Raw genomic sequence first — 23,832 nt, forward strand, 5'->3', positions numbered from 1 at the left:
ACTATGCCTCATGATCTGGATCAAAAGCCTGTGTCTTCCAGCCTCAAGATCTGGATCACAGGTGTGTCCTCCATTTCTGGATTATACTTCACTCCAGATATAGTCAAGTTTGACAACTGGGATTTAGCCATTACAGCGAATTTTGCCTTAGTATGCTCTCACAATGACATTCTCTTCTCTCCTGTCATTATGCAGCCATTCAGTTATCACTGGCCATTTGTTTGTTTTTGCTAAGCCCCACCTCCAAGCTATCAAATTCAGGAAATCACTAAAATCAGTTTCTTTTCCTTTGCAGTTGGAAAAATGAGTTTTAAATTATTCATATTAACACCCTTCAGATAAATTGAACTCCTAGAACTCTGTTCAAGAGTGTTTAAGTAAAGCTTAGTTTTTTTTTTTTAAATCAATCTTTTACATTAATGGAGGCCATTTTTAAACTATTAATTTCAAATTAACCATTGGTTTTGACTTACAGAACTATCTCATCAGGAATTTCAAGAATCATTAATATTAATAAGGGAAGAAGTAAAACATCACAATTTCAACATTACAAAACACTGCCAACTTCTATTTCTGGCCATTTAACTAGCTCGCTAGCTGGCAGAGCCTTTCCCCCACACTACAGATCACCTCGACCTGCTGACTGTGGCAGTAGTTAAAGCACTTCCTGCTAAGTGCGTGTCTGAATTTAGTTGAAAGTAAAGGTGGTTCTAAGACCAGAAAGCTAAGCAGGACCCAGAGTAAAAGCCCTCTGGAAGCTGCTGCCTGGCGATGCGTGCGTCCTTGAGCTCAGGCTCATCCTCAGTAGCTGCCCTGGTCTTGCTCCCTGTTCTGACCACAGCCAGTCTGGGAGGAGGAAAGGCTTTGTTTGGCTTACAGATTAAAGTCCATCATTGAGGGAAGCCACGGCAGGAACTGAAGCCGAGACAATGGGAGAATTACTCACTGCCTTGCTTCCCGTGGCTTACTCCACCTAATTTAGTTTTTAACTCAAGACTATCTGTCCAGGGGTGGCCTTGCCCAAAGGGGCTGGGCCCTCTCACATCATTCATTAACTAAGGAAATGCCTCCATAACCCTACATTACAAGTCAATCTGATGGAGGCAAGTCCTCTGCTGAGGTTCCCTTCCCAGATGACACAGGTTGTCACAAGTGACAGAACAGCTAACCAGTGCAGTAGATGCATCATTTATCTCCAGAGACACCGCTGATGAAGCAAAGGGTGGGTACCTCCACAGTGGCAGCTCAATCAGAACATTCTGATAAACGATGGGCTGCATACGACAATGTTCCCACAGATTATCACGAAACGGAACAATTCCTGCGAGCAGATAACAATGGCAGCCGCCATGATGTCATTCTGTAACTCATACTTTCAGGCTTTCAAATAACTGCATAAAATCCTGGAGATGGAAATACAGCATGTTCTATTCAACTGATAAAGCAGATTATATTGGTGGAGAGCCATCAGGAAAACAGTGAGTGTGGTAAAGAATGAAGCATCCATAGCAGTGGGCAGGAACCTTCACACACACACACACACACACACACACACACCCGTCATTACTTAGTGCTCTCCTGAGGACTTGGTTCTCTACCGTGTTAAAATGAGAGAGGATCTCTGAATCGTGTGCTGGGTACTTGGAGGATTCCTTGGATAGTCGTACTTGTTTTCCTTTTGCCAGATGTGTGCAGGAGGCTCAGCTGTGTTAGCTGGCATCGCCATCTGAGAGGACTCCTCAGAAGGTTCTAGGCCTTCAGAGAATTCCATAACCAATCCCCCTTGACCCCCTCGTTCCTAAGGAAGTTCTCTTTGCTGTTTTCCTTCTTGCCCAGTGCCAGCCCCACCCACACCTCATAAGAGGAATTTCCAGGAAGCACAGTAGAAACTCTGGGTTTTAGGGAACAAGAACAATTTTCCACCCCTTGCATGCTGAAGAACTAATGAACTAGCCTCAACTCAGAATCTTCACAGAGTGCAAGCAAAATCTCATATACTTCCTCTAAGCCTTTTATTCTGGTGGTGGCGGTAGTTGTTGGTTAGCAGCAACAACAGGACAGACATTGTAGCTTATCCTGTCTTCTTAGAAGTTATTGGTTAAGTTTTCTGGTGAATACAGAAGTACTCTCGTAGGTAGGGACCTAGCGACAACAACCACATATTTATTTCTCCAGTTCTGATATCCTGGCAGGCTGCTCTGTGTCCTGTAAACAGAGAGCACTCTTTGGGTGTTGGTAGGATGGCTCAGTAGGTGGAAGCACTTGCTGGTCTGAAGACCTGCATCTAGTGGCCTAGATTCCCCCGAGGTAATCGGAGAGAAGTAGGGGATCTGAGAGAAGCAACCCCTGAGAGGCCTCCTTTGACTCTTCCATCAGGTGGGAAATTAACTTAGGTATTACAAAATTGATCTAATGCCTCTCTTATCTTGAAAGCATTAAAATAATTCACGATGTTAATTATGCAATGGGTCTGCCATTCTTTATATTACTTTCTCAATTTATTTTCTGAAGGCCAAAGCCCCACTGATGATGTGATTTGCCTTCACAGAGCTACTCAGGCTCTCCTCTGTGCTTCCATTCTTACTAGTCTCAAGGTAATCTGCATCCCAAGATTATCTTTTCATCAGAAGATAAAATATGTCCTGGAAGACTTATAAAAATATCATGAACAAATTTGAAATCTTCTAAAGGAGCTAGCTGCATGACTGTAAAAGGAATTCAAGTAAACTGATCGATGAAAGACTTACATTTCTAAAGCAAATAATGAGTCAAAAAAGACAGATTTGCTCAAACGTTGACCATTCAGAGATTGCTATAGTTGCCAGTATATAAAGAGTGATTGTAAACCAATAGGAACATTGACACTCCAATTACGGGCCTGGGTTGTGAGTGATTAGGAGCTCAGACTCTAGATGTAGTTCTGGGCTCAAATCTAGGCCCTAATATTTGGTGTTCTTTACAGACCATAATCTATAACTTCCATGTGCTTCTTAGACATATTTAAAATGATAGATCAGACCAAGCATGACAGGGAACACCTTGAATCCCAGCACTCCTGGCAAGAGGATCTCTGTAAGTTTGAGGCCAGCTAGATCTAAATGGCAAGTTCCAGGCTAGACAGTGCTCTATGAGACACTGCCTCAAAGTAAAGTAAAATATAATAACAGTGTCATCAAGAAGAATAAGGTCCCACATGAACAATTCCTGCTACAGTTATGCTGACTCTGATTATTTTGACTAAAAATATAAATAAGTAATTGAAATGAGTTTTGTATCATGAGTAATCAAGCATCCAAGTTAATACACCAGTTAGATACCATTGTGCCTAAAAAAATCTGAATTTAAAGATATATCTTTTTTTTTTCCCTGAGGCAGGGTTTCTCTGTGTAGCCCTGGCTGTCCTGGAACTCACTCTGTAGACCAGACTGGCCTCAAACTCAGAAATCTGCCTGTCTCTGCTTCCCAAGTGCTGGGATTAAAGGTGTGTGCCACAACTGCCCGGCTAAAGATATATCTTAATTGTTAGTTTTGATACATACATAGTAAGTCTCAGACTGAATGTAAATGGAGACTTTTTTCCAGAAGGCAATTTAGACATTTTATGAAGGGCAATAGACATCATTGTAGCTTCTGTCCTGGGCAGTTTGAATGTGGTCTCCTGGGAACATCATTTTCAAAGAAAACACTGCACGTAGGGCCCTGTAGATTTGTGCAGCTGGGGCCTGACATTGACTTCTTCAGTTCACAGCAATCAAGCCTACCAGTATGAGCCACACGCAGATTTATGTGTGACAATTTTTATCACAGCGTATTTTATAAAAGCAAAAATTGTTAGCATTGTATATTTCATTCAACAGAGGAGTAACAAAGGACAGGTTCATACAATATAGCTATAACCCCATTAAAAACCATATTCAGAGATGAATAACACAAGGGAATTCACAAGTCTACTCTGAAGCAAAAGTGGCTTCATTGTTACCTCCAACTTAAAAGAGTAAAAACTTACTCATTAGAAAATTACAAAATTTGAAAATATGAAATAGAGGATCAGATACTAATAATTATTAACCTGGAGGCAGACACGGTGATGAGGTCCCGACGAAGCTTTATCCCTGTGAGCATTCCAACCAAATATAAACTTCAGAAACCCCCGTGCTGAGCTGCAGATCCCCACAGTGGGGAGAATGACGTCACTGGCTATTGGTGATGAAAATATGGCTGATTTATAACAAAAGATAACAATATCTAAACTCTAAAATGCACATGGGATACTTGAATTACTTTATGAAAAGAATAATATAGAGACAATCATAAATGTCTTTTACTTACTGATATTTATTTCAATGCTTTGAGTATGAAATATTAGAAAAATGGCAGTATCAATCACTCGGTCTTCTCCGTACTAATAAGAACATGTAAATAGATATGCAAATGAACTGAGTTTCTATTATGAGATGGTGATGAGGTGCTCTACAATAGAGAAGGTAGTGGCAGAGCTTGAAAAATGGGAGGGAAGAGGAAGGCTAAAGTGGTGGGATACTGTCAGTCAATAATAAAATAAGATCAGCAAGAACATGAGGAAACGAGGAGAGGCCACAGCAACTTAAAAGGATGCAGTGGAAGGGAAATACAGAGCCAGAGTTGAAAATGAAAATGTATAAAGTTGTAACATTCTTCATTCTTTTTCATAAATCCTGTCATGTTATCCTGTTCAAATAGTTGATGAATATAGTCAATATTACCTATTTCTAACCCTAGGGTATTTTTGTCCAATATCACAACCAGGATCAAAACTGAAAAATATGAGTTTAGCATTCAGACATTTGGTCTACACAATTGCGTATATTCATATGTCTAGAAATACAAATTGAGTAAATTCGGTGTCCCTCGAGTTTGAAAATGTTCAGCAGACAAAGCTTTAATGTTACAAGGGGGTCTGAAGCATTCTGGTACTTGACTGTAACTCCCAAGGAGAATTACATTTAGGCTTATAGAAAATTAAATTCACTGGGCAGGGCAGAAGAGACTATCAGACAGCATCCCATTGTGCTAATCCTGCTCCTGCCCTGCCGTGTGGAAAATCAGGGCAGCCTGCTGCCTTTAAATGGCTTGGGAAACCAGAACAAAGATAAACAGTTGCATTCTATAAACATTACTGAAATTCTATTATAGGAAAGATTCCCGGAATAACGGGGAGAGAGATACTAAAGCCCTGACATGCCATGACTGCCCTGCAGGTTCTTTCAGTTGAGTGAGAGAGCCAGGTAGGAAGACAACCGAGAAGTGTCGCAGGATTTATTAAAAACACTGAACTGATGGTGAATGTGCAGAGAAGTTAAGTGACAGTTCCCTAGTAAGGGGCTTCAATCACTATTCTGGTGATCCTAAGCATTGTTGCTCACAGTAAGGTTTGGGGGCTTGCAACCAGAGCATCACCCACCAGCTGTGGAGAATGCAGGCCCTCACCTGCACTAGCAACCCCTGAATCAGCAGCTGTGGGGAGGGCAGCCCAGGAATCACTAGTAACAGCTCCTCAGGTCTTTGTTTGTAGAGAAGAAGCATGGTTCTGAAGAATAGGTATCGTGATATAAGGACATAATCCATTCTGTTGACCATGATAAACCTTTAATAACATTTTTTAAAAAAATCAATAATTATACATCTCGTTATTGAATAATTAGAAATGTGGAAGAATACAGAAGGAGGAGGAGGAGGAGAAGAAAGAGAAGGGAAAGAAGAAGAAGAAGAAGAAGAAGAAGAAGAAGAGGAAGAGGAAGAGGAAGAGGAGGAGGAGGAAAAAGAGGAGGAGGAAGAAGAGGAGGAGAAGGAGGAGGAAGAGAAGGAAGAGGAGGAGGAGGAGGAGGAAGAGAAGGAAGAGGAGGAAAAGGAGGGGGAGGAGGATTCTCAATGCATCAATATGCCAGTTAGAGATCTGAAAGAGGTAGAATAGCAGACAAACGATGAGAAAATTACATGCAAAGGATGTATATCTGTGTCGAGATCTGAACGTGAAATATGCCCATGCTCCCCCAAGGTTATGTGTTTGAACACTTGATGTCTAGCTGGTGAGGCTGTTTGGGGAGATGATTAAGCCTTGAGAATCTGGGGATTAGCTGGAGGATGTAAGCTGCTAGGTGTTGGCTTTTGAACTTTACACTCGATTCTGGTTCTGGCACCATGCTTTCTGCTCACTGATCTACTCCCTAAGCTGTGAGGAGCCCTGGCTAGTGTCCCTGCTATCATAAATTCCAGCATGCCTCCCAGAACTCACAGTTTATACTCCTTAAAACCAAGAGCCAAAATACACTTCTCCCTACATTACTGTTGTCCGGTATTTGGTAACAAGGGTGGAAGAAACTAATACAATATAAGTGTGTGTGTGTGTGTGTGTGTGTGTGTGTGTGTGTGTGTGTGTGATAGGTTTTTGACCACTTGACATAATCTAGAGTTACCTGGGGAGAGGGAACCTCAACTGAGGGAAAGACTCCATCAGCTTGGCCTATAGGCAAACCTGTAGGGGGCATTGTCTTAATTAATAACAGATGCAGTAGGGCCCAGCCTAGTGGGAGATGTTGCACATCTACTCCAGCAAGCCCACACCTCCTAATACTACCACTGTCTATGGGACAACCATTGAAACCCATGAATCTATGGGTGCTAAACAAATTTTAACCAGCACACTCTGCTCTGATTGTTCCTAATGCACTGGTTCCTTTCTCTTGGAGTAAGAAAATATTCAACCTAGGTTTTGTTTGTTATGTTTTTATTTTAAAAGTACCCATAGTTAAAAAGACTTTAGATTTTTAAAGGTATTTAAAGTGTTGGAATACTTAAATACTATGGGACTTCAAGTATTGTTGGGCCCTGCTAACTAAGGTTGCAGTCTACCATTGTCCCAGCAGCTGAGCTTGGAGGAAAATGAGGGACTCCCTTTACTAGTAGGGTTTCTCCTTCTCTGACCTCTCTGAAACCTCCACCCCTGGAATGTCTTGTAGCCTGGGTGAGCTTATCAGGCTCAGCTTCCTTTCTCCTGATAAGAACCTCTCCAGCAAGCACCTGGAATTTCTGGAATGCTTCCCCATGCAAATGAGGTACCCCAGCTGTAGCCAATCATACATTACCCATTCTAGAAATCCCTGTTTCTCCAGAAACTATACAGCCCTTGATTCACCCCAGTTAAAGTGGAGCTGCTTTCTGAAGCTGATCCCTGCAGTCATTTCCACTATACTTGCAGGCCAACCAAACCCTGTTCTTTGGCTCTGCTCCCTTCTGTCCTCATGTTAGCTGGTGGCTAGCAGCCCCCTCCCCTGCCCCCGGAGAGAGAGAGGGGAGGACCACATAGTATGTCTTAGATTGTGATATTGCTATTAACATGATCTCTTGGGGACAAGGATAAAGAAAAGATCATGGTTTTGTGTGCCAAGTTGACAAGAGGTTAATTGTGTCGGTTAGGTTTTTTGTTTTTTGTTTTTAATCAGCTTGACATAAATTATGGTCATCTGGGGAAAGGAATCCTTAATTGGTAAAAATGCCTTCTACTTGTGGACAAGTCTGTGGGGCCTTTTCTTTTTAATGATGGATGTGAGACTACCTAGTCCAGTTCCATGGGCCAGTAACATCCCTGAGCAGGTGGTCCTGGGTTGTATAAGAAAGCAGACTGAATGAGCAAGTGAGCAGTGTGCCTCTTTCTTCTCTGCTTCAGACTCCTTGGCTTCCCTTAGTGATAGGCTATGATGGAGAGGTATAAGCTTTTCCTCCACAGATTGGATTTGGTCATGCTGATTTGTCACAGCAACAGAAACCAAACAGGGGCATGCATGTAGATAGGAATATATATGTATGAATATATGTATATATGTATGTATATAAGTGTGTGTATATATTTATGATATTAGTGTGTATACAGTGTGGAAGGAGAGATTTATTCTAAGTAATTAAAGATTATGGGGTAAGAAAGTCCTTCTGTTGGCGATCTAGGTGAGATGAGTATTTGTCTCCAATCTGAAGGCCAGCCGACTCCAGCCCCGAGAAGCACTAAGTCTTCCTGTTCAAATCTACAAGCAGAAGAGAACTTAATGACAACTAGTCTGAAGGTGCTAGGAAGAAGTTCCCCTCATTCCCAAAGGGAGGACAACATTTTTTATCTGCTCAGGCTGACGATGAGGACTCACCACATTAGAGAGGGGCATCTGCTTTACCTAGTCTGCTGACTTAAATGTTAGTCTCATCTGGAAACACCACCATAAAACACAGCCTTACACTTGACCAAGGCTGTGGTTACCCAGGGCCCTGTCAAGTTGATAGAAATTAACTTTAAGATGTGAGTATTGTGTGACAAAATGCTTCCTCAGGAGACATAACACACGCATCTACTCTCCCCTGAGATGGAAGAGGGGTCCAACAAAGTCCAACTTGGTGAACCAATGAATTTATTGGTGTTACTTATAGGAGTATGGACAAGGGTTTACTTACAGGTGCAGAAATGACTGGAAAAAAAAGATAGCCGCGTTACCAGGGTCTGCTTCAGCATGGGTCAGAGCTCACAAAAGCTGGGAACCTGGAGCGCATGACTCAGCCGACAGGCAGCTCAGTTGGAGAGTGTCCTTCCCGAGGGACTCTGCTCTAAAACTTTCAGGCAACTTGGCCTTTTTCTGCTTCTTTGCTGTTTGATTAGTGGAGTCTTCTTTGTAGCCTGGCTTTTTTGAGTGCGTCTACTTTAGGGTCTCTCAGCTTTTATTGCTTACTCTGGCAGGGAGTGGCCCCAGTGGATCTGGTCAGTTTCAGGAACTTCCTGAAGCTAATTTGAGTTGTTTACTTTCCTGCTTGAACAGCTTCCCCAGCAGGGTAGAATGTTCTGATCTTGGAGGAAACTGTTATACAACAACGAGTTACTTACTATAAAATTTCTGGTTTACATAACTTGCACCCTTTCCATTTCATTCCTGGGGAATAGCAATCCACACAAGTCTTACAAGCCAGCAAACATACTTTTCATCAAAGCTTCCCCCACACAACTAGATGTCTGTGATGGGCTGGCTCAGCTGTGGTACCATCTCTTCCCATTCAAAATTTTCATTTTCATATATTCAGAACACATCAGAAGTTGAAGGTGTTTTTCCCCAAAGCAATTTTTCTATCTGTGGTGTGAAGTATTCCTCTGGAATAAACATTACCCTTCAACCCCATATGAGTTGAAAATCCCATTTCTAATCTTCTTTCTGATTGAGAAATGATAGAGTGGATTTGCGGGAAACATCTGCCTGGATGACAGCTGCCTGCCCCGAGGGAGTGGCCCTAAAGTGAGTGCATATTGTTTTTGCTTATTCACCCAGGCATACATTTTAAAAATCACAGCATCGACTAAAACCTGGGGAAGAATTGCCACTCTGTTGATTGGAAAATTTGTGTCCTAATATTGCATTCTATTTTTCTACTCGTTGTCTGTGGGTGAATGTGACACCCTGCCTTTTCTCTCAGACAGAGGTAGACAGATGTGGCCGAATCACCATTTGCAGCCAGTTTCTTTGCAAATACAATTTGTTGACTAAGTCCTCCAGTCCTACCAGCAGTCCTTTCAGCAATAGCAGTGAGCTGGGGGCTTTTCCTTAGCTTTTCAATACTAATCTGTATGGTTCTTCGGTAGATCCTGCCTTGATTATTCCAGGGTGTGGTCTTAGCACTGGGTGATTCTGATAAATCCTCAGAGTTGCAAACCATCAGCTGAAGACCCTAACAAGATGACAATCAATTGATACCCTTGGATCTTCTTAGAAACGCAGGGTGAGGCCTGCCCAGACTTGCTGGATAGAAGTCTGTTCGAAACCCTTTAGATCTCCAGGAATGCAAAAGCTTTACATGACCCTCTCCTATGTGTTGATTCTCTACCTAGAATTAAATTTAGCTGTGTGGGTGGGAAATAGGGAAGTTTAAGTAAAAATATCTCATTTATTCAATGCCTGAGTCCCGCTCATACCAAGTGATGGTACGTTGCAGACTAGGAAGGAGAGCTCCAATAGTTGGGATTGGGTACCCACAAGGTGGAGGGTGGGGGCAGGGTTCCCGACTAGGGAGTGCCCCTGGGATCTTTGAAATGACTTCACTTTTGTAACTAACATCTTCATTTCCCTGACTTCATGTCTGTCCCTGCCTGAGCCCCATAGTGTAGAGCACACATCTTTAGCTCTCAGGGAGTCTTGCCTGCCACTAAGGCTAGCATTTTAGACAACACCAAATGACAGTGCTGTCCTAGGTTCAAATAAAAAAGAAATAAATATTTAAAGTACATAAATCATCTTTTAAAGCCTTCGTGTCCCACCCCAGTGAAGGCTCAAACAGGAAAATATTTACTTAAGAGCAGAAACTTCAAACAGACTGGAAGCTAAGTTTCCTCTGTGTGTTCTGCAACACAGCCAAAGGCAGCCTAAGCTGGCTTAAATTGGATAAATGTGACCTTGAGAAATTATTTATATTGTCTCCCTTTTTTATTTTTTTTTTGACCAAGAAAAAAAGGGAAGTTGTTATACTCCTGGGGTTGGAGTGGTTGTGCATTTTGATTAAGTCATTATGAGCATTCTGGCCTTACTTTTCCTATTGGAAAATGTAGACAGTAAGTCTTAATTTAGGATTGTCACAAGTGTGTGACAATGTGCTGATGTTCTGATCAGGCACCTGACATACAGTGAATAATGAGTGGGGTTTTGTATTACCAGTGGCTAGGAACTAAGTTCTCCCCAGTGGAGGATGGGTGGGAAAGCACCCCAGTCGTTTAGTGGGGTGCTGGGGAGTCCGGAGAGAGAGCTTGTGCCTTCGAGATTCTTCTCATCACTCTTAGAGATTCTTACTCACTGCCTTTCCCAGCAGTTCCGGTTCTCTGCCCAGGAGCCACAGTCACAAAGCACCTGCTGCACAAGTACCAAGGAGTACCGAGATGCTTGTCAGTCATAGACTCATTTACATAAAGATGAGGCAGATTAGCGTCTCCGGTTGACAAGAAGGAGAACTGTGAATTGGAAAGGTTAAGTCCCTGTCCAAGGTTATCAGAAGAGATATAGCTCAATTAGGATCTGAACTCGGATTTATCTCCAAATCCCAGGCCTGGATTATAGGTTTTACTGCCTACCTACATGGGTGACATAGTTGAAGTGAATGAAAATTACTTTTGCCACAAACCACAGTCCCTCCATACTCTTCTGAGAGAGCAAGTGAAGGCCCAGCACACTTGCCTGAAGGCACAAACAAGGCCAGAACTCCCAAGCAGGCTTCTGTGCATCTGAGAGAGCTCTTGTTTCATTCAGTCACCACATACTCTGTAAACTAGGATTCAGAACCAATCCCATTTTAAAGACCAAGAAACTGAGCCTAAGGAAGTTGCTCAAATGACAACCTAACACAGGTCTGTCGGACACCCAGGATACATATTCAGCCTCTCTAGACTCACTTGCTCATGCGTTGTTTTCAAATGGTCTGCAACGAGTAGAGAAGGCTGAGATGCGTTCTTGGCATCAATAGATGGGCTCAGGTCCTGGCTGCTGGCTTTCCTCCAGTGTGTATTCACTTCCTTAGAAAATGATTGTTCCACTGTTGAATCTATTGCTATCATGGGAAAAGAAATGAAAATATTGATTCTGATTTTCTGTGGGTGAGGGCCAAGAACGCTCGTAGGACAGTCCTCACTTATTGATGAGATGCGCTCTGAGAACTGTGCCACCATTGCTGAGGGAGCGTCTCAGCTTGTGCTCTTGTGCTTGCTCGATCCAGGTGAGGAGGTCAGTCCCTACCAGTGTCTCTTCATTAAACCAAGAGAGTCAACAATCCCAAGGCTGCTGGCTGAATACCAGAGCACACCATTTAATAGTAAGCTTTGTGTTTAGATGGAGGAATACCTCTCGAAACCGTGTTAAAATTTATAATACAGCAAATCCACAGAGCAGCAACATGTTCACTCTGGTCAATATCAGGAGTACTCGACATAACTGCACAAACTGTACTTCTGTCTCACTGGTGGACTTTTTCCCAGTAACACGGTTAGGAAAGGTAGCTGGTTGTGTCGCTCGCTCATGACAGTTATGAGCCTTCATGATAGTATGTGGCTTGGTTCCATTATAGTCCCTATGAGATGTCTACATGTATGTAGCCTGTAACCAATAGAAATATCACCATATGACACATGTCTGGGTCAGCATGCTATTTATTTACTCAATTCCCTAGGTGGAGAAGCCCAAACTGAGGCTGAGAAATTGTCCATTATCTAGAAAATAGCTTTTGACACTTGATTTTAGAGGTTTTGTCAAACAATTAATAAGCCAACTTCCCAGCTGAAAAGGCATTTGTCACTGACATGGATAACACCTGTGATTTCCAACAGAGAAGTTCACTCTGTAGTTTAAACAGGTCCCAGTTGACATATGAGGGTTTCGGAGAGCAGTGGCTGGCTTTGTACTGTGGGATCCTGAGGCAAGGATATGGTTTTCCTCACATCTTTATTCCATGGGTCTGGTACACACTGCTGCCCACAGTGACTGCTTGATAAGCTTTTCTGAATGTATTACATAATGCATGAATAGATTAGCAGTTAGCAGAGCAGAGATACCATTCTAAGACACAAAAACCAAACTCTGTCTGCATTCAAAGCCTTGGAGCTTTCTTTATTTGCCTTTACCTCATATTTCTCTAAGGACAATGAGGGCAGAAAGAGTTTTATAATCTTAAATGCTAGGAAACAAAGCTGCAATGTACCATGTGCAGTTGAAGAACGTACCGTGTGCAGATGAAGGTTGTCCCTCGTTTGAGTGTAGCTAATAAATACCTATGTGTGCCCATGTTCAAAAATGTGTGTGTGTGTGTGTGTGTGTGTGTGTGTGTGTGTGTGTGTGTGTGTGTGTGGTGTGTGTGTGTGTGTACTGCTCTCTGGCCTGCAAAGTGGCCATACTGGATGCTTGAAGGCATTGCCTCCACTGCTCAACACTAAGTTCCAGGAACATCTGTGCCTGCAGCGTGCGAATCTCCACTAGGGGTCTCCAGCAGCTGGCGATTTGCAGTGGCAATCGGGTTTGCAGGCGGCCTCTCTTTGTCTGCACCCCAGGTGTGGACTCCCCTTTGTTTCCTGGTTAGGCAGCTACCTTGTCTGGAATCCAGCTGGGTGCTTACTGTGCCTTCTAAGGCCACCTCAGGCTATCAGCATCTGCCTCTGGTTTACCTTGTGCTCTCAGAGAAGAGCCAGTGCTTTCTACCAGGGTTAGGCATCTTGTATAGGAAACAGAGCTTGAACTACAAAGGGAAATAGTTCTCTCAGCAATGATGCTGATGAGGAGGAATTGACAGCAAAGGGGCGGAGCGACTTTTCAGGCCAAAGTAATTTGCCTTAAAATATTTAAAGTTGCTTGACAAACAGCCCCACAATTCTCCCGTGAACGCAGACCACTGGATCAATCTTACAAGTAAGGAATATTTCATTCTGTGTTTAGCACAAGGAAAGGAAATGACCTTCTTGGAGAAACACCCGAAAGGAGCGTTGAGGGCAGTGTTTTGAAAAACCATATCCTTGCCTTGGGATCCCACAGTACAAAGCCAGCCACTACTCTCTGTGGTGTGTTCTGCTTGTCTTCAAGCTTCAAAGGACCGCTAAAATAAAATAACAAATTATAGTAATGTAAGAGCACCCTGAAAGCAATAAATAACACCAGCTGTAACAGTCCTGGCTGATGGAGAGACAGGGTACAGGCTGTAAACATGTTGCTCTTTTGCTTTTGCCATTTCAGTTGGTCTTTTACAAAGTTAGAGTATTCTCACATTCCTGTCCACCGCCCTTTGTGACCCATCACTCAGTGATCACAGAGCCCCCCTACACCCCCTAGGAGAAAAGCCATTCAATTCTTCTTTGCTCATGTATTCAGAAGATATCTCTTGATGACCTACTGCGTGCTTGGCATGGTAAATTACACAAAGGCTTGACAAGTAACATTTCACACCCATTCTCCACCCCCTTCTCTGCCTATTCCCCATGCCCTCCAAGAAACTTTTAATGATGAGGGAGAGAAAAATGTCATCACACCCAGCAATACCGTTAAGACACAGCAGAGCTGAGATCTGCTGGTAGGGAGTACAACCAAGTGGAGCATTCCAGGGAAGAGCTGCCTGGGAAATGAGAAGGTTCTCTGGGTAAAGTGCCTTCTGGTGAACTTTGACCAGAGCTCCACTGGTCAACAGGAAGGACCCGGACAGAGACTAGTGTTGACAGTTCTTAGGTACACAGGGCACAAAGAGAAAAGGTCACAACTGAGAAGGAGACAACAGGAAGTACAGTTAGAAAGGGGAGACAGAAGGTTTTTGAAGGTGGGCCCTGTTCAGCTGCCCAGGTTTGACATCGTCAGTGACCTAGACTGCAGGGCAGCTTGCTTCATGCATTTCTGATTTGGTGATGAAATTGATGCTAAAATTATAGCTGAGGGCTGCCAAGGTGGCTTAGTGAGTAAGGACATTTATCCTCAAGCCTGAGGACTTGGGTCTGAGTGCAATTCCTGAATCCACATAGTAGAAGGAGGAAACTTGACTCCTGTAAGTTGTCCTCACATGCAGGCATGTATGTGGATACATACACACATACATACACATGCACATAAACATACACATATATACACATATAAACACATGTGCAGACATATGAACTTTACATATAAACATAGACATACATATGCATGAAAACACATGTAAACATGTGCATATATGAATACATACATGAATACACATCAAATAAATATAAAAATACAAAAAGAAAGTAGGTGAGTGCAAAGTTAAAGCAAAATGGCAGCTTTAAATTTTATGTCAGAGCACATTATTGACAAACTCTCCTTTTCCCAAGATTCTTTATTATTTGGAGGAAGATGGATGCAATATTTAAGAAAATTGTACGAGATTACATTAGATTTTAACAAATCTGAGATCTCAATAGCAATGATACAGAATTGTATAATGTTATTCAGAGTCAATTAAATGCACAATGAAGGTTTTATCATTTCACTTGGGGAAGCATGTCAGAAGACCCACCACCAGTGGTTCCTGGACCTGCTGACAATGAGACTTAGCACATCATGTCAGGTCCTGCTTGTTAATTTAGGTCTGAAACATCTGGTAGAGAGACTCAAGCCCCTGGGCCTTTGAACTGGAGAAAGAGGATCTTGACCATGTTTTCCCTGCTGATTAACTTCCAGCAGTCCCAGTGAGCCATCAACTTCCGGATGTCAGTCCAGAAACTGGTACTGTGTTTGTTCTTCAAAACAGCTTGCCATCTACCTTCTACCACAAGCTGGGCCTCATAGAAGCTCTTTCTTCTACTTTGGTTTTTTGTTTGTTTGTTTTTGTTTTGTTTTTTGAGTCAGAGTTTCTCTGTGTAGCCCTGGCTGTCCTGGAACTCACTCTATAGACCAGGTTGGCCTCGAACTCAGAAATCTGCCTGCCTCTGCCTCCCAAGTGCTGGGATTAAAGGTGTGCCCCACCACCGCCCGGCTCTCTTCTACTTTGCTATCCGACTGGTTTTACCTGGTGGTGGTGCCTTCACAGTGAGAACCCGTCCATCCTTTCATCTTTTTGGAGTAATGAAGACAGTCATTGGGCTATACTTAGCTTTTAAAAATATTTGTTTTATTACTTTACCTATATGTTTTGCCTGCATGTTTGCATGTGGTCTTAGTTTTGATTTCATTGCTGTGAAAAGACACCATGACCAAGGAAAACATTTCATTGGGACTGGCTTACAGTTTCAGAGGTTTAACCCATTATTGTCATGGCAGGGAACATGGTGGTATGCAGGCAGACATAGTGCTGGAGGAACTGCAAGTTCTATATCTTGGATTCAAGGAGGGGACTGGATTCCACAATGAATGGAGTTTGAGCACAGGACACCTCAAAGCTCACTTCCATAGTGATACACTTCCTCTAACAAGGCCACATCTCCTCCAATAAGACCACACCTCCTAATAGTGCCACTCCCTATGGCCAAGCATTCAAGCACATGAGTCTATATGGGTCATTCCTATTCAAACCACCACATATGCATGCCCCTTGGGTTCTTGGTACCCACAGAGTTCAGAAGAGGGTGTTGGATCACCTGGAACTGGGGTTAATGATGGTTGTGAACCACCATGTGGGTGCTGGGACTTCAACCTAGGTTCTCTTAAAAAATGACAGGTGTTCTTAATGCTGAGCCACCTCTCCAGCCCACACACTTTTGCTTTTGTTACTAAAGTTCTGTGAAGGCAAATATTATAATCTGCACAAATAGAACCAGACATTCTGTGAGATTTACAATAAATAATGAAGCCCATCACCTACCTCTCAATTTGAGGCATCAAAAAAGGTTTGGGCCGCAGATGAGACATTTCCCCAGTAAATAAGTCACAACTGGTTAGTTATCTCCAGGAGAGAAAGAAAATATTTTTCAAACAATTGGTTCCATCTTCCAGCTAAACATTTTGCAACCTCTTCTGGAATCGAGTCTCTAGGAGTGACACAATATGGCTTTACAACTAGTATCTTTCTCACGCTTAACCAGACTCCATATCATAATCAGTACTAGAAGTGGAGAAACAGAACTATAAGGCATTTACTGACATCCTAGTTTGAAGTGAGATGCTGGTTTTCTTCAATGACCAGGTAGTAATGATCCTGTCCAGTGACATAGCCATGGCCACTATCTAAAGCTCCAGAGGGCTTTATAAATTACTAGTCAAACAATTAAATGTCATGCTATGTCTTGAACTCTGGGTGTCCAAGAAGTTCCACTCTCATAGAGTGGACGAGAGCATGCTGGGCAATATATGTCTCCATAGGGCTCCAGAGGAGGTCACCTCAAGGTTGCACTGCCTCCCAAAAGTGGGTGGGATGGGAAGACTTGGCAGTACCTGAGTCTTAGTTGATTCAGGCAGATCTGTCTTAAGAGCCCTGTAAATGGAGTCCAGGAAGATAATGCACAGTGTAGGTGAAATGGCCCACAGGCTTTCAGCAAAAGGCCCACCCCCCCTATAAACTAATCAACAAATAAAAGTGGGTGGGAGCACTTGTTCAGCAGTCACACTGGGATGGCTGCCTGGGGAGAGGAATTGAAAATATACTTTAAATCAAGTAGAAAATGTGACATGAGTGTATATCGTGATCATTTAACATTTATTATTCACTGTGCACGAGGTCCTCTGCAGATGTGGAGGCCCCCAGGACCTGGCTGCTGTTCCGGAGTCACTCCTGATAATTTTCAAATGGACTATGTCCGTTTAGCCATGTTTTTCAAAATCTTGCTGCTCCCAATGCGAACACTTTCCGTTTTGCTCTATAATGAGAGTACTTTCATTCCTTTAATGTTTGCTTTTTTTCCTTTGATCTAACCATTTCTGTTCAAATTTCACAGTTTTTCTGTAGCTTTAGGAATGAAAGAACCGATTACCCTGCTGGGAGCGTGAAACGGATTTTAAAAAATATATATCTGCATGACATTTCCTTCCAGTAAAATTAATTTAGGTTTAAATACAGGAGGATGGCACACACCGGCTCCAGTCCCCTTCTCTCCTACACCTTGGCAGTTCCTTATCCTTAAAGGATTCAGTTGCACCTGCTGCAGAGTCTTACTTAGTCTTTTGTGAGGATCCTAGGAAGGGGCAGAGGACTACTTTCTTTGTGTAAGACCGATGCCACCTTTGGAATGTCTCTATTTCTTTGAACACCAGTCTCAGAAGCGTAGTGGACTTTTGGGGCATGGTCCCTGCCAATGACTGGGGTACTTAAGTGTAGCCAGATCTACTCCCTGAGCGCTTTAGGATATGCTTCTTTTGGCAGGGCAGGGACCTTCTGTTTCTGACCAACAAAGGACAAATTGGAGGGTGGTGGAAAGGGCGCTTCCCAGCCTCGGTGGCATCATGGCCTGCTCCTGCACCTAATCCTCAGAGACCTCACCTTCGCCTTCTGGAAGCATACCGCACCCCCTCCTCATGCTGTGTGGTTGCGCCAGAACCTAGAGCTTGCTGCCAGTCCCACCACCTTCCTCCTACGACCCCTCCATCCCCTTCTAACTCGGGAAGCAGCGCTGTACACTGCTGCTCGGCCCGCCGCGTGTCCCTGGCGGCGTGCCCAACACCTCGGGGCAGGCTCTGAGTCCTGATGGTCCCCACCCCTTGGTCCGCAGCCTCCCCCTGCAGCCAGGGTTGCAGGAGCTGTCAAGCCGGCAGAGCGGATTCAGCCTGGAGCGCCGGCGTTCCTCTCCTTCCTTTGTGTGTGCGCGCGAGCCGAGTTGGGGAGGAGGGAGAAGGGGGAGGTCGCTGTCTATCTGTCTCCCCCTCCTTTGCCCGGACCGCTCGAAGTGCGGCGGCGGCGGAGGCGGGATCCCTAGAGTCAGTGCCGGGAGTCAAGGGGCGCCCAGGTTCCAGTCGCGCGCAGGGAGAGGGGCCCGCGGCGGGGACAGCGGGGACAGCGGGGACGCGGAGAGGGTTGGTCCCATCCTCCTGGCCGGCCGCCTCGGCCTCGCTGTGCCCCTGCCACCCCGACGCCTGCATCGGAGAGCGCCCAGGCGCCGAGAGGGACGGCGAGCACGAATAAATAGCGGCGGCGGCAGCGCGTCATCTGGCGGAGCAGGAAGTGCAGGCAGAGTCCAGAGGCCGGTGCTTCCCGCGCGTCCCCAGGACTTTGCCATGGGCTGGGGGCCGCGCGGGCTGCGAGCAGCCGGCCGAGGGCAGCGGCAACGCCGCCCGCACCAGGACTGAGCGAGCGGCGACGCACGGCGCCGAGATGGCAGCGTCCAGCAACTCTAGTCTGTCCGGCTCCTCCGTGTCCTCTGGTGAGTTTCAGCGCGCGGGCGCCGGAGCTGGGATGGAGAGTCTACCTGTGGCCGTCCCGCCCGCTCTAGGAGAGCGTGGCGCGGGACACGAGCGTGCCCGGGACACTTGTTAAGGTGGTCAGCACCTCCGCGTCTGAGCCTTGACAGCGTAGAGGTGGGACTCGGTGGTGCCCTAGGCGTGCGGACCAGGAGTCTGGGGCTCCCGGAGAGCAGTAGCTGCCAGCAGCCTTGCACTTTCTACACAGCTGGAACAGGGGCAGAAGGCGCAGGGAAGATGAGGGCACAGCTGGGCTCCCGACCTGTCTGCCTTGGCGCCTGCTACCCTGGATACTCAAAGCCAAAGAAGGGTGCAAACCCAAGCTCCTTTGCAGACTTGGATTTCTTTGTTTGTTTCAGAAATTAGCTCCTTGGAGACACTCGCTTGGGGTATGGGTTTGAGAGAGCAACCAGGAGGAAAATGTGCCTTGCTCGGCTGACTGAAGTGAGATAGTGGAATGGAGGTCGAGTCCAGCCTCTGACTCTTGGCATGTTTACAGTGTGTGTGTGTGTGTGTGTGTGTGTGTGTGTGTGTAGAGCAAGAGACAGAGACAGAGAGACTGCTAGACAGACACAGAGAGCATGTGTGTGTGCGCGGGAGGGGGGCAGTGGGGGCTCTAGACACGGTCTTATCCTACGCTGTAATTTTACTTTCAAGGCTTCCAATTTTTTTCTGTGTTAAGTGTGGCTGGGTGAAAGAAGGGCTTTCAAGCTTTTCTATGGTTGATCAGCAGGCCTAATTGAACAGAAAAAAAATGATAATGAATGTGAATGCATAAGAATCAATGGAGGCAGCCCCTCTGGTTTTTGAACATGACAGGTTTCTAATCAGAATGATGCATTAGGTGCAGTTCCACTACCCCTTTGGTCGCTGAAAACTTTAATAAGAAACCCTGAAGGGATGTCTGGTAAGACATTTGGTATGGTATACAGAACTAAGGGGTCAAAGACAACCGTCTTAAAGTCCTAGTGGGAATGCTCAGGGTATTACTATTGTATGGCGTCCTGTTGGGTTCTTTTTATTTATTCTCCAAAAATTAAATTCTGAGTGGAGTGGAGAAGAGTCACAGCACTAAACAGGAAGACAGGCATGAAAGGAACCAGAGCTATGGGTGTGTAACTAATCAAACGGTAGACGCAAGGTGACTGTGACCAGTGTACGTGTTCTCTTGAAAGCTACATGCTGTCTTTTTTGTCAGGTTTAGTCCCAGGGAAATGACACTTCCTTTAGTGACTTCTGCCAACTCATAAAAACAGCATTGTTAGGTGTCCGGTAGTTTGAGCTGCTGGCAGTAGGGGCTGGTGGGCAGAGCAGTCAGCTCTTATAAAGAACAGCAACAAGTTGACCGCCTGTGGTTTTAATTCTGAGAGCTCAGCAAATGCTAAGGCTTATTTTTAGTACCCTCAAACCACTGCTGCTGCGTTTCAATTCATTTTGGTTGACTAACATTGAATTTAAAATGCAGAGATGTTGGCTCCCTATTAGCACATGTTTCTCCCCCTCCAAAGCCTGTCCATTTGATGCACTGAGGGGGGAAAGGTAGCAGCGGCTGACTGAGGAAGGGTGAGGAGACAGCATCAGCACAGGATTCACTGGAGGCGTGCAGCACAGATGCTGTGGCATCTGAAAAGCTGGATCCTGATACAGCTTCAGAAACCTGATGAAAAATCCCGACTCAGCCCTGGGAAGACGCTGCTGCTCAAAGAAGCCAGGATAAGCTTTAGAGGGTGGTAAATGTTTTGCAGATAGGGGAGGCATGCTTACAATGGCTTTCTCTCCTGTTTTATGGACCCATTGTTTTTAATCCTGTTGGAAACTGTAGGAAATTGCATGAAATCTGAAATGCAAAGAGTGGACATGAATCTATTTACTATTTCATGTACATCAACCTGATCTGTGGGTTTATATGCTGTAGTTCACCAATTCATCAGACACTTTGTCTTGCAAAATATGGAATCATAGTTCTTTTTTTAAAAAAGCACACTTACCATTGTGTGGGTAATGAATAATTCAGAGGACACAAGCAATTCACACCTGTGAGAGGTGTTGAGCAGCAAAGACTAGAGCCTGCCTCTCAGAGCAGCTGGGTTCTCTCAGGCAAAGGCCAGAGTCTGAGAAAGTAGGGCGCTCTGTGAACCCATTAGTCACCATGCGGAAGGGCCAACTGTGGGCCAGGCTTGGGCTTCAGGGCTTAGCAAGGGAGATAATTCTAGCTTTCTTTGTAGCTTCAAGCTTCTGAGATCATTGTATTTGAATTCTGGCTCCACTGCTGACCAGTGAGGCATCTTGAGGTGGGTTACTTAAATTTTTCCTGGCTTCAATCTCCCCATTAAATCAGTATGCTGAGTTTTGGGCACAGGGTCTAATGCATAAGAGTGCTTGATGTAGAGGAGAGATGGCTCAGTGGTTAAGAGAGATGGCTATTCTTCCCGGAGGACCTGAGTTCAGTCCCCAGTACCATTGGTACATTGAAAGACTCACAACAACCTGTAACTCCAGCTCCAGGGAATGCATGCCCTCTTCTTGCCTCAATAGGCACACCTACACACACACACACACACACACACACACGTGCACGCACACACACACACACATACAAATAAATCTTTAAAAAATGTTTGTTGCAAACAGATAGTCTTCTTTGATGAATGAAATGACGGTACTCTGTGGCTTCAACCTTAGGTGCTGAAATAAATTCAGCGCCCAGTGCACATAAAATCTTTCTTCCTTTCTATGCTATCTTAGGGTCTCTATTGCTGCAACAAAAAGCTATGACCAAAAAGGAAGTTGGAGAGGAAGAAATTATTTAGCTTACACTTACAGATTGCTGTTCTTTACCAAAGGAGTCAGAACAGAAACTCAAACAAGTCAGGAACCTGGAGGCAGACACAGATGTGATGCAAAGACCTCAGAGGGGGTGCCACTTGCTGCCTAGTCCCTTATGGCTTGCTCAGCTTGTTTTCCTATAGACCCCAGGACTGCCAGCCCAGAGATGGCACCACCCACATTGGGCCAGGTCTTTCCCCATTGATCGCTAATTGAGAAAATGCCTTATAGCTGGATCTCATGGAGGCATTTCCTCAACTGAGGCTCCTTCTTCTCTGATGACCCTAGCTTGTATCAAGTTGACACGATACCAGCTAGTACATATGCTGAATTTAATCTTGAGTTTGAGCTCCATTAAAGAAACACTTATTGAGCACATTCTAGGTTTCAGACATAGCTCTTAGTGCTTGCATTGAAAAGATAACTCAAGAGTCTCCCCGAGAAGTAGCAGGAGAGATAGACAGCATCTCATAGGCTGTGTCTTGCAGTGATACAGCACACTCTGTAGAGGGGTGTGCAGGGCAAGGAAGTGATTGCTTCAGTCTGGAGTGGCCAGTGGAGTTGACACAGTGTTGGACATTGATGGATAGTTAGAAGCTTTGTAGAATGCAGGCAGAGAAAGGCATTTCAGGATGACTGAGAACTGAGACCCAGCCCGGAGATGGATAAGTCTGTAACTTTCCCTTGCTTTTCTTGGGGCATTGATCTTTTCTCCTGATGGGTGGGACACTTCCTGGAGACTTTGATGAAATGATCCTGGAATCAAGGATGAACTTGGTCATTGGAGCCCTAGTAAAGGAACAGCCGGCTTCTGCAGGGTCCCAATCGGCTCTAACCCGGCCTCCAAGGAACAGCTGAGAGAATGAAGTGTGCTGGTGTTCACATGGAGGGAAACTGGTAATGCTCTCAGCATAAGCTCAAGATTTTTTGACTTGAATAATCTTCCCTGCTATTGTTTAACTACACCATCCAAGTGTGTCCTTGTGTCTGTTACCAACTGTCACATAACAAACTCATCAGCTTAACATTAACTTTTTTTTGAGATAGGGTTTCTTTGTGTAGCCCTGGCAGTCCTGGAACTCACTCTGTAGACCAGGCTGGCCTCGAACTCAGAAATCTGCCTGCCTCTGCCTCCCAAGTGCTGGGATTAAAGGTGTGCGCCACCACTGCCCAGCAACATTAACTTAAAAATACATTTGCTGAGAACTGTTAAGAATTGTCTTATGGAGGATTCAGCCATGTGTAAAAGGGATGGACATGCCTCTGTTTTAATGATGACCACTGATAATTAAATTTCACAGCCACCTAGGATGTCAAGAAGGTTTGATTCCTTTTATTATTTTAAATCCTCCACCAACACATAGAAATCGGTATCTTTAAGATTTAAATATAGCCAGGTGTACTTGATTATATCCAGAAATAAACTGGCTGATTTAAAAAAGTTTTTTTAATAATCATGGGTCATATTTGCTTTTATAATTAAAATAAGATTTTTTTGCATATTAGTAATGTGATTGCCAAATGGATAATTACATAATCAAGAAAAAAAAAACACAGCCCATACAATGTTAAAGTAAACAAATAAGATATTTTCTAGTAACTTAACAAGTTAGAATATTAAATATTAAAGAGTCCCCCGTATAAGAATTTAACATTTTGAAAACATACACATATGAGATTATTAAAACAAAGTTGGCCATTTTTACAACAGGAAAAGGTAAAATTAGCCTGCTGTACAGTATCTTAACCTTATTCGAAATACTATTCTTGAATGGACTGAGGTATTTATTTTTGTGGATTCTTCATGGCAGTGTTGAAGGCAGGGAGGCAAACTGTGTTCTGCTCTTACACTGGTGTTGACCCTAGAAGCCGGAATGTTTCTCACTGGATATTGGGAGGGTGTGCCCAGTGACATACACAGAAAGCCTTACATTCCTAGATGCAGAGGGAACACCTGGACTTTGAGAATTCTGGGAACCACTAACAAATGTGTAGTTAGGAGCTGCATGGATCTAGAGTCCACCAGGGATCCATGGCAGGGGCAAACCTGCACATGGAGAAACCTTTTCTTCTGTAATATTTGTGGACTCAACCTTTTCTTCTGTAATATTCAGTTACTAGAAGAAGACATTGCTTTGCTTTGAATGATAGCTGC

The 23,832-nt window shown here is 44.3% G+C and overlaps 1 protein-coding gene across 1 annotated transcript in view; it reads left to right on the forward strand.

Annotated features, from left to right (window-relative positions):
- Nucleotides 1-18,550: 18,550 nt before the first annotated feature.
- Chn2 (chimerin 2) overlaps nucleotides 18,551-23,832 on the forward strand; it is a 260,647-nt gene continuing 255,365 nt past the window's right edge. The window contains exon 1 of the mRNA XM_031381956.1: nucleotides 18,551-18,814. Coding sequence (XP_031237816.1) covers nucleotides 18,766-18,814 — 49 coding nt within the window. The 5' untranslated portion in view covers nucleotides 18,551-18,765. The remainder of the gene's footprint in view (nucleotides 18,815-23,832) is intronic.

This window comes from Mastomys coucha, unplaced genomic scaffold (genome assembly GCF_008632895.1).
Source record: "Mastomys coucha isolate ucsf_1 unplaced genomic scaffold, UCSF_Mcou_1 pScaffold20, whole genome shotgun sequence".
Lineage (NCBI taxonomy): Eukaryota > Metazoa > Chordata > Mammalia > Rodentia > Muridae > Mastomys > Mastomys coucha.